Raw genomic sequence first — 13261 nt, forward strand, 5'->3', positions numbered from 1 at the left:
CCCCAGCTGTGCCAACTGCAGTTGAAGCAGCCATGGAGAGGCACTTCTCACCTGGCCTCAAGCTGCTGTGGTGAGAGACAGCTGTGATAGTCCTCTCTCCTCATGGCAGCGTGGATACTGAACTCCTCATCCTCAGCCCCATCCCAGAACAATGATTTAAATGGAGAAAAACAAAGCTTATTTGAATTAAGGACCTGAGCAACACCAGGTAAATCTTCTAGTTGTTTCATACACAAAGCACAGAAAGTGGGCTTGGGGATTCACAAGTAATATACATATTATCTCTACCTTAAAGAGTTTACAATCATGAGCTCTGATCCTGCAAATACTTAGCAGCGTGCACAGGTTTACTCATATTAATAGTCCCACATACTTCATTTTTGAACCAAATCAATGGGACTACTCAGGAACATAGCTAGTCCAAGATGCAGGAGTTTGTAAGACCTAGATGCAAAGATGAACATGATGCAGTGACTGAAAGCAATGAAATGGGGAATGGAGGGAAGAACGGAAGGGAAGATGAGTGTGATAAAAAGTTCATACAATTACTGTTGTTGCTTATGCATGTTTCTTGATTCTTCTGATGTGTATTTTTTGCTATATGCAAGTGTTTGCAAACAGGTTGAAAGTGCAGATTATGACTTTTGTCACATTCACACTAAACACATGTTTTCAAAATGGTAAGGCTAACACTAGGTAACAGTAAAATGGTTTTGAGGGATATCAAAGAAAATGAACAGTTTTTCAGATATACGACAATTAAAAATGCCTTCTTTAGGAAATGTATGCTAAGTATCTAACCCTGTTATCTGGATTCCCAGTAAACTTCATTATTAACTGAGGAAATAGGTCAGCACAGATTTCAAGAAAAAATAGTTATTAACATTATAGAAAATTATGTATTAACACCTATTGTTAAACCAAATGGAGAAAAGAACATGGAGATATAGGATGCTTGCACAACCTCAGGAAAACACCTGGCATTCAACTACAGGCCATCACAGAGAGCATTTGAAAAGAGAAATCTGTATATCTCCCACTGAAGGAGAAAGCTGCAGCAGCTCCCATTACACTGCCTAAGTTGTGCATGAGGGAAAGCCAGTTACCTCGGAAAGAGTCACAGGACTGGAACTCTAACCTCTGAGGGGTCTGCTTCAACACTCCCTGGAGCCAGTGGGAATCAGTCCTTCGTACTCAATAGGTTTTGGTTTAGACGTGAGGTGTGAGGTATGAGAGCCCTACTACCGTAGGCTCCCTAAGTTACATAATTGTTCACTTCCTCATCTGCTCTTCCTGATCACTTATTAGAAATGGAGGTAGAAAGCCTTGGTGCAGTGTAATTTTGTGGGTGGTAGCAGATAATCTCTTCTGAATATAGCTTCACATAGCAGAGAGATGCATACAATATATTAATGGTGTATAGGCAGAAAATGTTTGTATATAAGTCTCATGATTAAGGTTGTTATTGGACTGTAATAGGTGAATTTTCATTATTAATATAGTATGTAAACAAACATCTGTACTGCAAAGGCAGTAGAACAAACATATAAATTGTCTTTCACTTGTTCATACTACTGAAGAATTGTTTTGGTTTGTTTTTAATGGCAATGTTCCAGTTATCTGTTAAAATATGTATGAGGACATTATCAGATTTTTTTGCTTCTGTTTTTAACTGAACTAGTCATTTTTCCTCTGACCCTGTTCTGAAAAGCAGATAGGTACCACTGTTTTTAGAGATATGAGTAAGCATGTAGATTAGTTAGGAGAATCATTATTTAAATACTTATTGTCAGTGTCAGAGTGTAAGTTTAATATATGCATGAAGACCCAGTCTAGCCCTAGAACAGTGATGGGCAACTTAGGCTAGTGAGTGAGACACATGAGTGGCTCTCTTTCATCTCGGTAGGCTGCAAGATTGTTGTAAACAATATAATCTCCCAGGATAGGGTAGTTTTGCTAACTGCGTTTGCATACCTAGAATTTGCAGGGTATATTCATTGCATCCAATCAAAGCACTGCTACAATTCAGAGGGAGTGCACAGCTCTCACATTCAATGTTATATGCAATCAGCACACTCCTCACTTCACCCTGGTCTATACTAGGGCATTATTCTGAAATAATTTACCTTGTTTTGAAATAACAAGCAGAGTGTGCACACTAGCAAGCCCGTTATTTCAAAATAAGGGCTGGTTATTTTGAAATAATAACTCCTGCTTTCCATAAGGAATAATGCTTATTTCAAAATAGTTCTTTCAAAATAGAAGTACAGTAAACTTCCAATAATCTGGCACCTTTAGGACCTGGGGGGTGCCTGATTATCAGATATGCCAGACTATTGGAAGGGGGGGCTATGGGGGTCTGGAGTGGAGTGGGGGGATGTGCCCCTTGGCGCTGCGAGACCAACCCGGCAGCACCCCAGCTTCTCTGCCCCAGACTTTCCCACGTCAGCCACTGCTGAAACTGACCAGTGTCTGACTGTGGGAAGCCGGGGGCAGAGCACCCAAGCTGCAGTAAAACTCCAGCTCCACTGCTGCTATTTGAAATAACTATTCCCCAGAGTCATTCGAAGTAATTACTCCCCAGTGCTTCCTGGGGCTCTAAGCTGAGATAGCATGTCCATATTAAGGAAGCCTGCCTTGGACCAATGTCCAGGCTTCCCTGTAGTGTGGACTCGCTATTTGAAAACAGTTATTTTGGAAGTTATTATTTCAAACTAAGTTATTTCTGAATAATGTCCTAGTGGAGCCATGTCCTTCTTGTGCCCTTTCTTTACATGCATGTCACCTTGTAATACCAATAGGAAAAAAAACTACACAGATGGAAACCAGTGGAATCTAGCAACCCTGCATGTGGGCAATAGTGAACAAAATGTCTCAAGGGCTGAACATCGCACCCCAATGAGCCAGATACAGACCATATGCCATAGGTTGCCCATCACTGTCCTAGAAAGAAAGAACCGTATTTGCCTTGTTTCTGTGCTGTATGTTCCTTCTGCAATTGTTCCCTTGTGTTATTCTATTTAACCATGAGTAGTGGATTAAGGACAATAGCTAGGAGACCAAAACCAGAAGCTGTTAGTGGCTGGGTCAGGCTGATAGAAGGACTCTGCAAATATTGTAAAACTAAATCTCCAGTCCAATCTCACCTTCTCCTCCTCCTATAACATGTTTTTACAGCCTGAGATCCATTAAAAATCAAGCTCACTCAGCAATGCCAAATTCCCGGTTAAAATCTACACTGTCATCAATCTAAGCCTTACAGAGGGAGGTTATTTTGTCATATACTTGAGTAGAGAGGAAAAGAAGCTATAAATATAGCTTGAAAAAGTGGCTTAGGCTAAGACGGGCCAGCCCTCTGTAGGCATGCAAAAATAGCTAGTGCCAATTTAGTTGCTGGTTGAAGATACTGGAATATATGGCCTTACATGTATGATTAAATGAAATTTATAAAGGGGAATAGTTAAAGCACTACTCCTCTTGCCTTGCCCACCAAGAACAGAGTTCGGATTTTTTCTGCTGCTGTGTTTGACATTATTATTAATTCCCTATATAGTGAAAGGAACCTGGAGGCTGAGAGGATGAATGTATTTATTCTTGTTATATAAGCTTTGGCAATGAGGGGGAGTACTGGTTTAAGGTGATCTTACATTCTATTGAGTTATAAACCTCTAGTGGAAATGTTTCAAGAAGCTGTCTACACTTCTTTGGTGCAGCACACACACCTGATTCAAATGCTTGTTTATGTTGGGCTTTCCTGAAATCTTCTTGACGTTCTGTGGAGCTTATCCAGTCCTGGGTTTGCCGCTGCCACTCTAATGATGTTCTAGCTTGACGATCCAATGAGCTCTTTGTTTCATCTATGTTGGATGTATGCTGCCTCTCAAGAGAGCTTCCTTTCCTCTCTGCCGAGCCTCCACGTTGGCCAGGGCCTATTTGCTGCCTTAAACCCTGACCAGGGGGCGGATCTGGTGGTGGAGGAAGATCTAAAAAATGTGAATAAGATTTAGAACAAGCTAATATTTAATTGACACACATGTTTTGTATGAAACTGCAGAGAAAAAAACCTCCCCTAATAAAAGGATTTGAGTCATTTATTATGACTTTTTAAAAAAAAGGAAATTCATGTCAGCCAGAAATGCAGTATCTTACCCGCACTACTAGCCTCTATCTTCAGCAATTGTGCTATTAACACTTTCTACCTACCAATGAAGTCAATATAATAAGAGCTATCATCAGTACATGATGTACTATACCTGGCTCATTCAACAACAGACAAGGAATTAAGTCAAACTGAGAAAAAAATAATCCATTTTAGATAACCAGGTTCCTTCCCCTCCCCCCCATCTGTTTGGGGCTTACCTCTCTGTCTCAATCCTTGAGTTTCACTTTCACTTTCAGTTTTTGAATGAACTCAAAATCTAAAAGTAAAACTCAATCAAATCCCACCAAATTTCACATAATTTCAGAAAACATCAAGTTATTTAAAAAATCAGTCATCACTGACAATATATTATTATAAATGTGCAAAATATATTTTAAACAGAGCCATTAAATAAGACAAATTTTTTTTTGCAAAAAACCTCACTTTTCAGAAAAAAAATCCTCTATAATAGTAAAACAAGAGTATATGGATTTTTATGCCCTCAATATCAGATTGTGATGAATTAAAAAATAAAATTGAAATGCTTCTGACATTCCTCTGAGAAGCATCCTTATTCTGCCTGTCTATAATATATTAGAACAGCCTGTAGTTCATCACAGTTGTGTACTACACTATGGTTCAACTAATTGTATTGGGGAAATTATAAAGATATGTTCTGAGAGATCTTCAGACTGCATAGCTCATTTGGAGCTACCTCCAGTGGAGGTATAAGAGTTTACACCAGCTGAGGCTCTGTCACTTTGTTTTTTACCCTTCAGAAATCACAGCATTTTAAAACAATTAATTGGAACTTGATTAGGAGTAGTAGATGTTATGAAGGAGTATTTCTCTGCTTTTAGAACCCGCAGAGGAGTCTCAGGGTTGAAGCTATGAAGGAATTTTTACATATTAATGAGGGGGCCTTGGTCAACAGATTTATTTTAAAGGACTGGCAGTGTCTCAGTTTATTTGTGTAAGATTCCTCATTTTCATGTCCTTGTTGGTAGAGGTGCTACTTGCATTTTCTATGTGTGGGGCAGCAATGACTCCAAAGTTGACAAGCCATCTTCCCAGTCAGCACTTCTGTCTTGCATAGTTAAATGAGAAAATGCTGGTTATTTGGAACAACAGGTTAGCGTATGGTGAAGGAGATTTATGTCGGATAGCAACACTATACCTTTACTCCTGAATTAGGTGCCAACCCACAGACTGAGATCTCTCCCTTCTGGCCAGCACAGTATAATAATAATTTGTCAGTGGGCTTGGTGTATAATTTATGTTAAGTGTTAATTTATTTTACTATTTTTAGTTTTGAATAAAAATGTGACCTTCCATGCCAACAACTGTGTTTGAGTTATTGTAGGTAGACAAGGGGAGGGGTATGAGAGCCTGCCAATGTTAAAAATGCTTTCTAGTCTTGGCGTCCAAAATGGCATTCCTTATAATAGATTTTACTGCAATCATAACCAGTTAGCCTACAGGACTATAACACTGGGATCTGCTCATGCAATTTGAAATTCATATTATTGAAGTTAAAGTTTACAACTTGTATTTCAACATCTATAGAATTCTATGGAAATCTATGGAAGTGTGTAATATGGAATCTGATAATACCATTCTCCAACACAGGACTATTACAATTTCACATGAGCAAAATAAAATAATAGGAAGCAACAAGTGTGTAAGTTTTAAATCTGCAACAGACATAGTACAGCAAACTAATTTTGTTAAATTCAAAAATTGTTTTGGTGTTAACACTTCACCATATACATCTGACTACCCCATGAACTTAGCAAACTTTCATTAATCAAACACTGGAGAGGAAGAAAGCCTTGTTGTTAAGGAACAAATTGGGAATACAGAGATCTGGACACAACTACTGGACCTGCAGTAGATTTCCTCTATGAACTTGGGCATTTGACTTTGCTTCTCCTGCTATTTAATTTCTAAAATGGGTATCATTGCCTGCTGCCCAGCAGTACTGTGAATACTAATGTTGGTAAAGATTGTTGAAATCCTTGGATGATATCAAATATTTGCAGTTGGGATTTAAGCTACTAGCAAAGTGTAAGAGACTGCATCAATTTACAGTCTCTCTTACTTATGACCAGGCAAGCATGGTTAGGTGCATCTCCATAGCACACCTGGAAGGAAGCCAAGTTGTTTCCTCAGATCTGTAGTTCCAGGAAAATAGTAAACCAAGACATGCAGGAATTTCAGAGGGGAGACCTTGATACATGGTATATTGCTTAGTATCTTAATTGTTCCATTCCAATGGGATTAATTGTTCTGTAATAACATGCTATACATTTATTTTGGATATCCAGATCTGATAGCAACTGACTGGTATGGTGGAATGCAAGCCAGTCACATCTAGCAGTATCTAATGGCTGGATCACAAATTTGCAAGCCAATTTATAACTGAAATGGATGAAATACTTGTCTCCTGGTTGCATACTTGAGGAACTGGGATTCTGATGGCTTTAGCACAGCACAAACTGTACTCAGAGGTTATCGGAGGGTTGGTTTGGGCTTAGTCTAGCCCTCCTTTATGAGTGCAGAGTGCTGGATGATTTGCACAGACAAATCAAACAGGCTCCTAGGCTGTCATCATCAACTGGATGAAGGCACAGTGCATGGTTGGAGGTAGGTTGCAAGATTTAGCAATTCATTGTTTTCCTAGGGCAACTATTATTGTTACAATCAATAACACTGCAGCCTGTGAGCTGTTCTTTGCAATCAGAGTGTGGGTGTCCTCCTTCCAGTGTCATAGGCACAGATGAGCAAAGGCAAAGACTGGGCAATAGCAAATAACAACAAGTTAGAGGCAAAGATGAGGAAGGAACTGAAATGCTAACTCCAGGCCTGCTGCTTTAGCCACTAGACATACTTCCTCTTTGATTCTTCTTCTGGGGTTGGTCAAGCATTATGTCCTATTTAAAAGCAGCTAGGAGGGTATGATAGGTATGATGAATATTTACAGTTTACAGCACTCTGTGATTCATAAGTTCATTAATTAAAAGAGGAATGTGTGACAATACTTCATATAGAAAGGGAACAGGAAAGACACAGATTCCTTTCTTACCCTCAGAACATTTACTTGATATCTCCTTTTGGAATACATGGTACATATTTTAAACTAAGGACCTAATAAATTAGACTAATGATATCCAAATATGAAGTACAGTAATTGTATGACATTGCCTAAGACTGGGAGAGTGAATAAGAATGCCATATAACTGGTGTTTGTTTACAATGAATAGAGAATTTAAACAGCCAGACAGCAACTTCCTTAATAAATTAGGGCCTTTAAAATTCTCGTGTCCACTAATTTAAATGTGCTTCTGGGTTCAAGCATTGTTATTAAATATTTATATTGCAGTAGTATCCCAAGACCTCAATCCCAAATCCTCCTCATACTCAGCTCTGTACAAACACATTGGTAGGCAGGCATAGACTTTGCATCAAAGGGCTTACAGTATAAGATGACACATGATTCATGAAGTGCAGGGAAGAAGGGTGAAGTTAAATATGTGCATGTTTTATATATGACTATAGCTCTGTATGGGTATGTCTAGACTGCATCCCTCTGTAGGCAGAGGGATGCAGATTAGGCAGGTCAACATTGCAAATGAGGCAGGGACATTGCAGGAGGAATAAGGGATCTGTCAAAAAAGGCTTTCTTTCTCGACAGATCCCCCTCTAGACAGCAGCTTTTTGCCGACAGAGTGCTGAGTCAGCAAAAAGTGGCGGCCATTTTTATGCAAATTGGGCACAGGATATTTAAATCCCTGCCTCACTTGCAATGTCGACCTGCCTAATCTGCATCCCTTTGCCAACAGAGGGATGCAGTCTAGACATGCCCTATGATACACATTTAACACACTCCTTAACCCTCATTACTTCACTGATTTTAGTGAGTGTTTTGGCAGAGGAGGATCTTGAAGAGAGATTTGAAGAGGGAGAAGAACGATGAGGTTTGGATATTGGAGATCATCTCTTTCCTCAAAGATAGGGTGGTGGTGATCATTTGTGGAGCTTGAGCTAAGAACCCCCTTGGTTCAAGAGAGGGCTAGTGACACAGCATTATTGACAAAATGTTATCTCAGCTCTGGAATTTGTTCTTCACAACCTTGGGTCTGACATAGCCTGAAACTTATCTTCAAAGCCTATCTATTTCTACTAGGTTGCTTCTGAGGGGCAAGACTAACTGAGGAAGGGGAGTCTTACAGTTTGGTTGGGTTGACAGAACCAATGTAGACATTGGTCCAATTAGTATATTGTAACAAATAACATACATATGCTGACAGCAACATACAGGCACATTATACATAAAACCAAAATAACCAAGAGCTACAACAAATCTACTTGCAATGTGGAATCTGAGCTCCCAATAAAATAAGTAATGGAAGGGTTTATTAATGAAGGGTTGACTAAAGCTCTGAGAAATATTCACAACAGAACCTGAAACCACACATCACCTGACTACTGCATTTGCTGGAAACTTTGTCAATCCTTAGACAGAACAAGAGACCCATTTCTGAGGGAGCACAGACTCATGGGCTTAAATCCCAACCCACCATTTTATGAAGCAGGGAAAATACAACTCCAAGAGATGCCCTTCTTTCCATCTATGATTTGCCTGTTTGGAAGACAGGGCAGCTGCAAGCATCAGAGGGGCAGTGAGGGTTGACCAGAACAATGAGAAATGGTGAGAAGAGCAACCATCTTCCCACCCTCATTTCAGGAGTTATGAAAATGGCAGGTGGCACTTTTGAAGCTTTTTTTTCCTGCTGCTGCCCTCTCAATCCTTCAGCATTTACAGAAGCCAGCTATGAGCGCAGCACAAGTGGTAAGAGACCCACACACACAGGAGTAGCAGATGGTGGTGGCTTCTGTTGCTAATCACAAGCAGGCGAGGTGATTGTCCAGACGATTAGAAGGGACAGATCCACCAGGGATTTGAAGGTTGGAAGAGGGGATGAGAGAGAAACAAAGGAGCCAGAGAACTGAAGAGAAAAACAGAGTCACTAGGGAGAGGGAGCAAAAATTCAGGAATGGGACAGCATTACCAAGCAGAGGGAAAGGTGGGCAAAGGAAGCATGAGTTTATATGAACTTTTTGTATGGGTGACACAAAGTAGAACAAAACATGGCTCCCTTTAAATTTGTTCTTGGGAAATTCATTTGAATATTTGTACATCTATGCATTAGCTAAAGTCATAGTATTGGTGTGAAACCAGATGTAATTCAGTCATTTAAGATGTGACTTACAGTAGATTTCTGGAAACCTGAGAGGAGAGAACTCATCCATAGAGGAAACAAAGAAATATTTTCCTGCAGCCCTGCTCAATGATGAACCAATTAAGTTTTGCACAACTCTCATGTCAACATTATTTGACAACTTTCAGACCATACACTGTGAAACAAATAGCTCATTGCAGCACACAATCTTTAAAGGAACACTTTAAATTTTTTTCCAGTCCTGAATGCACGCAACATGTCACTACTACAGAGTTGGCTTCAAACCAAAGAACTTACCATCTGTCATTCCCTCCCTACGGTGAGGCAATGGGGGTTGGTCCAATCTACCCGCCTTGTGTTTTTTAGTGGGCCTAGGCCTCTGACTCTGATTCAGAGCTGCACTGGTGTTACTGTCAGTTGAAAATGGGCTGCTTGGTCGAGGTCGCTGAGATGAAGGGTATGCTTTGCCTAGAGGGGGAAAAAAGGAAATAAAAATGGAAACATTATTGCAACGGAGCAGGCTGTCCTCTTATGTGTCTCATTTGAAGTGCTACGTATCTTCCCTTTCAGTGCTTACGTGAAAATTGTCAGCCCATTGGGGTAGGGAGCATTTTTTTTCTGTATTTTTACAGCACCTCGCACAATTAGGACAATGTTTATAACTAGAGATCCTAGGCTCTCTGGTAATACAAATAATAACGATGATGAAGATAAAGTAGGTGCCCTGCTGAAATACCCACTAATGAAATCATTTTAAAATACTCCACAATAAGCCAAGTGAGAAACTCAGCATTATATATATTTTCCTTTAAATGTTTAATTAAAACTATTCTAAAGTCATTGTGATAAATCTGTTATCTCTTGTGTAACTCATACCTACTTTGTATACTAAACAGATGTGTTCAGAATAATTTCTTACACTTGCAGGGTGAGAAAAGAGTTTTGCAATTGTTTAGCATTTATTCACCATAATCCATCTCTTTGTGTATACCAAACATATACTGGACGAGATTCTTATCTTGGTGACTCCAGTGTTCTGTATATGTGATGTAGCTCCAATGACACTCATGTAATTGATTTTACAAAACATATACTAACTAGATCTATGGACCAAAGCAAATAAAGAGCAAGAAGATTTATTTTTGTAAATATTTCTCCAGTATTTTACTATTTTGTGAGTATGAATGTGTATGTAAAAACTTATTCTGGATAAGAGTTGACTAACTGAATTGTTTACTTAGAGTTCTGTTTACATTGAGTGATAATTATAACTTCTCTAAAACACCATCCTCTGCTTGACACTATTATAACAGGACATTCATAGAAGGCACTGGTTGAGTACAATTCAGTTGTTTTATTGATTTATATTTTTACAGGTATGTGTTCAGTCAATTCCAATACAACTGCTATTTTTTAATAAGACTGGATGAGCTATCTGGAATCTTTTCAGCATGTTTTATTATTTTATTTGTTTGACATCTATAACAAGTATCTTAGGAATTTTTACATTGTGCTTTATTTTGAACTGCTGGTTATTCTGATTTTTAATTTTCTACAGGGTTGAGTGTGTTAAGGCAACAAAACTTATTTTTGCTTTAAACACAGAAGGACCAGTATTTAGCTTTGGCCAGACTGTACAGGACATAATAGGGCAGAGAAGGTGGTTGAATGACATCTTTGTGCACCTTAGGCTGCTTGGGATCAGTTTTGGTGTTGGGTGAAGAATGTAGGGAAGATAAAATCCCTTAAAGATCCAATAGGCTTGCAGGGAGTCACTGGAGTACTTTAGTGTTCTAAATACACCCCTATCTTTTAGTCATATCTTAGCACATACACTACTTTGGAGGGGTCTTAGGGTTAGAGATAGCCATGTTGGCTGGCTGCCATCTGGGTTTTCCTCCCTGACAAGAGAATCTTTATCTGCCAATTGGTAGAACATTAAAGCCAAAGTGGTGCAAAGGTGCTGTGAAGGGAAACAAGATCTGTCCCACAATCTCCCAAAGATGGATTTTTAGTAATTCATACATGTCAGAATTGCCTTTTCAGCCTTTGATTTCTCATTTTTCCTAGATTCAACCAGAAAAACTGCAAGCCCAAATAGTGAGGATTTAATTTAAAACAGTAAGGAGAAGAAATTCAGAGATCTGAAATCCTGTCTTCAACTCACTCCACACTGCAGCGCAGATGTTTTGTAAAAATAAACTCCTAGAGCACCTAGATAGCACAAAGTGTTAAAATAACCTACTACATGGTACTTCAGTCTGCACCAGAGGAGATTAAAGTAAAAATTTCCTAGTGTGCACAAATTTAGTACTATTTGGAATGGGACTACAAAAATGAACACTTGGTAATTTTAGCGTACCAGCAGCAGTGTCCACACTGGTCAGTCAGTGCATAACATACTAGTGAGGACTAAAAATTACACCAGTTGGTGAAGACTAAAGTACCTTGTTAGACAAGCCTGGAATCTTAGATGAAATTTTAAGTGAATTCTCTTGCTTTCATGAGTGTACGTCTGATCCTAATTCAGCATGCGGGCATGTTTATGAGTGACTCAAGAACCTATGAAATAGAGGGGCTAACAATAATACTGAGTTAAGACAAGCGTAGGGCTGGCAGGTGTCATGCAAGATTCCCAGCACATATCTTTCAGTGCACCTGATATATAACTATAGAATATCTGTTATTCTGATCTCTTCAGTATAATCTGCTCAATTGTGCCATCCCATTTTGGCGATACAATCGTCCCATTACAGGGTGTTGCAAATATGAAAAGAAAAAAAAATCTAAACTCATTGAATTATATGACAATTAGCAAGCTGGCATCTGGAAACCAGAATGAGAGTGCCATGAAGGAGAGATATTTTAGTCTCAATTCACCATTTCCTTTTCCCCTGAACTGTCAGAGACACTCATGAAAAAAGAGTGAAAGATGCTATACTACCAAAACAGAATGGACTAATCACACCAGTCATGGTGTTTTGCACCCACTTGAGCTATGTATTAATTACTACTTAGGGTACAAGGTATTGCAGAATCTGGCCTTGAGACACCACTCTTGAATGACAGTCATAGAGAATATTGCCTCTACTCAGATAGATGCCTCTGAAGAACCATTATGATGCATCAGGTAGATAATATGCATTTTAAAAATCACATACATATACTGTTTGATAAACTATGGCCCAGGAGGTATCACTGAAAGTGTCATGTTGCCATTAAACTCCATCAAGCCTCAGGATTTTTTGTTTGTTTATTTTTTTTACTACTACATCAGACCCATACAGTAGAATAATGTTTTGCCATGATGATCAGATGATGACAAAAGGGTATTTTGGCATTTTCTAAAATGCAATGGGTCAACAAATAGATATTATGTTAGCATGCAATTTTAAAAATGCACATCAATCACGTGACAAACCATAACACCATCATCAAAATCTAGTTGGGTAGCTTTAAAGCTGTAAACACCCAATAATCAACCAGAAAGGTGTACCTTTCTTGCATGGATATGCCACATAATAATAGATTTTACAGTTTCTGTGTGGGAGCAGAAAGCAGCCTGTACCCTTTAATGAGCCTGATCCACATAACATTAAATCAATGGAACTCTTGCCATTGACTTCAGTGGACTTTGAATAAGGCTCAATAAGAGTGCACCAAAACTATAAAGAGTACAAATGTTTTGATGCTTCTCACACAAGGTTTCTCAAAAAGTCTCTTCAAACAGAATTATCAGTGTTAAATTATACTTTGGCCAAAATTTGAATGCATAAAGGCTGCAGGATCAGCCTCTATATTTATGAACAATTTTCCTAAATGCAAATAATGTAGAAAAGGGGACATTTTATATGAGAATAGTACTAAAAGTTGCAAG

The 13261-nt window shown here is 38.9% G+C and overlaps 1 protein-coding gene across 24 annotated transcripts in view; it reads right to left on the reverse strand.

The window, feature by feature from the left end:
• Nucleotides 1–13261, reverse strand: part of ROBO2 (roundabout guidance receptor 2) — a 625770-nt gene that overhangs the window by 10445 nt on the left and 602064 nt on the right. For 16 of the 24 annotated variants that reach the window (XM_014580517.3, XM_075909832.1, XM_014580512.3 and 13 more), the window contains 2 exons: nucleotides 9682–9852; nucleotides 3723–3983 (listed from right to left, as the gene is read on the reverse strand). In XM_014580517.3, the coding sequence (XP_014436003.2) occupies nucleotides 3723–3983; nucleotides 9682–9852 (432 nt within the window). The remainder of the gene's footprint in view (nucleotides 1–3722; nucleotides 3984–9681; nucleotides 9853–13261) is intronic. The other 8 variants (XM_014580520.3, XM_014580518.3, XM_075909831.1 and 5 more) reach the window with 1 other exon arrangement.

Source organism: Pelodiscus sinensis, chromosome 1 (assembly GCF_049634645.1).
Source record: "Pelodiscus sinensis isolate JC-2024 chromosome 1, ASM4963464v1, whole genome shotgun sequence".
NCBI classification, from domain to species: Eukaryota; Metazoa; Chordata; order Testudines; family Trionychidae; genus Pelodiscus; species Pelodiscus sinensis.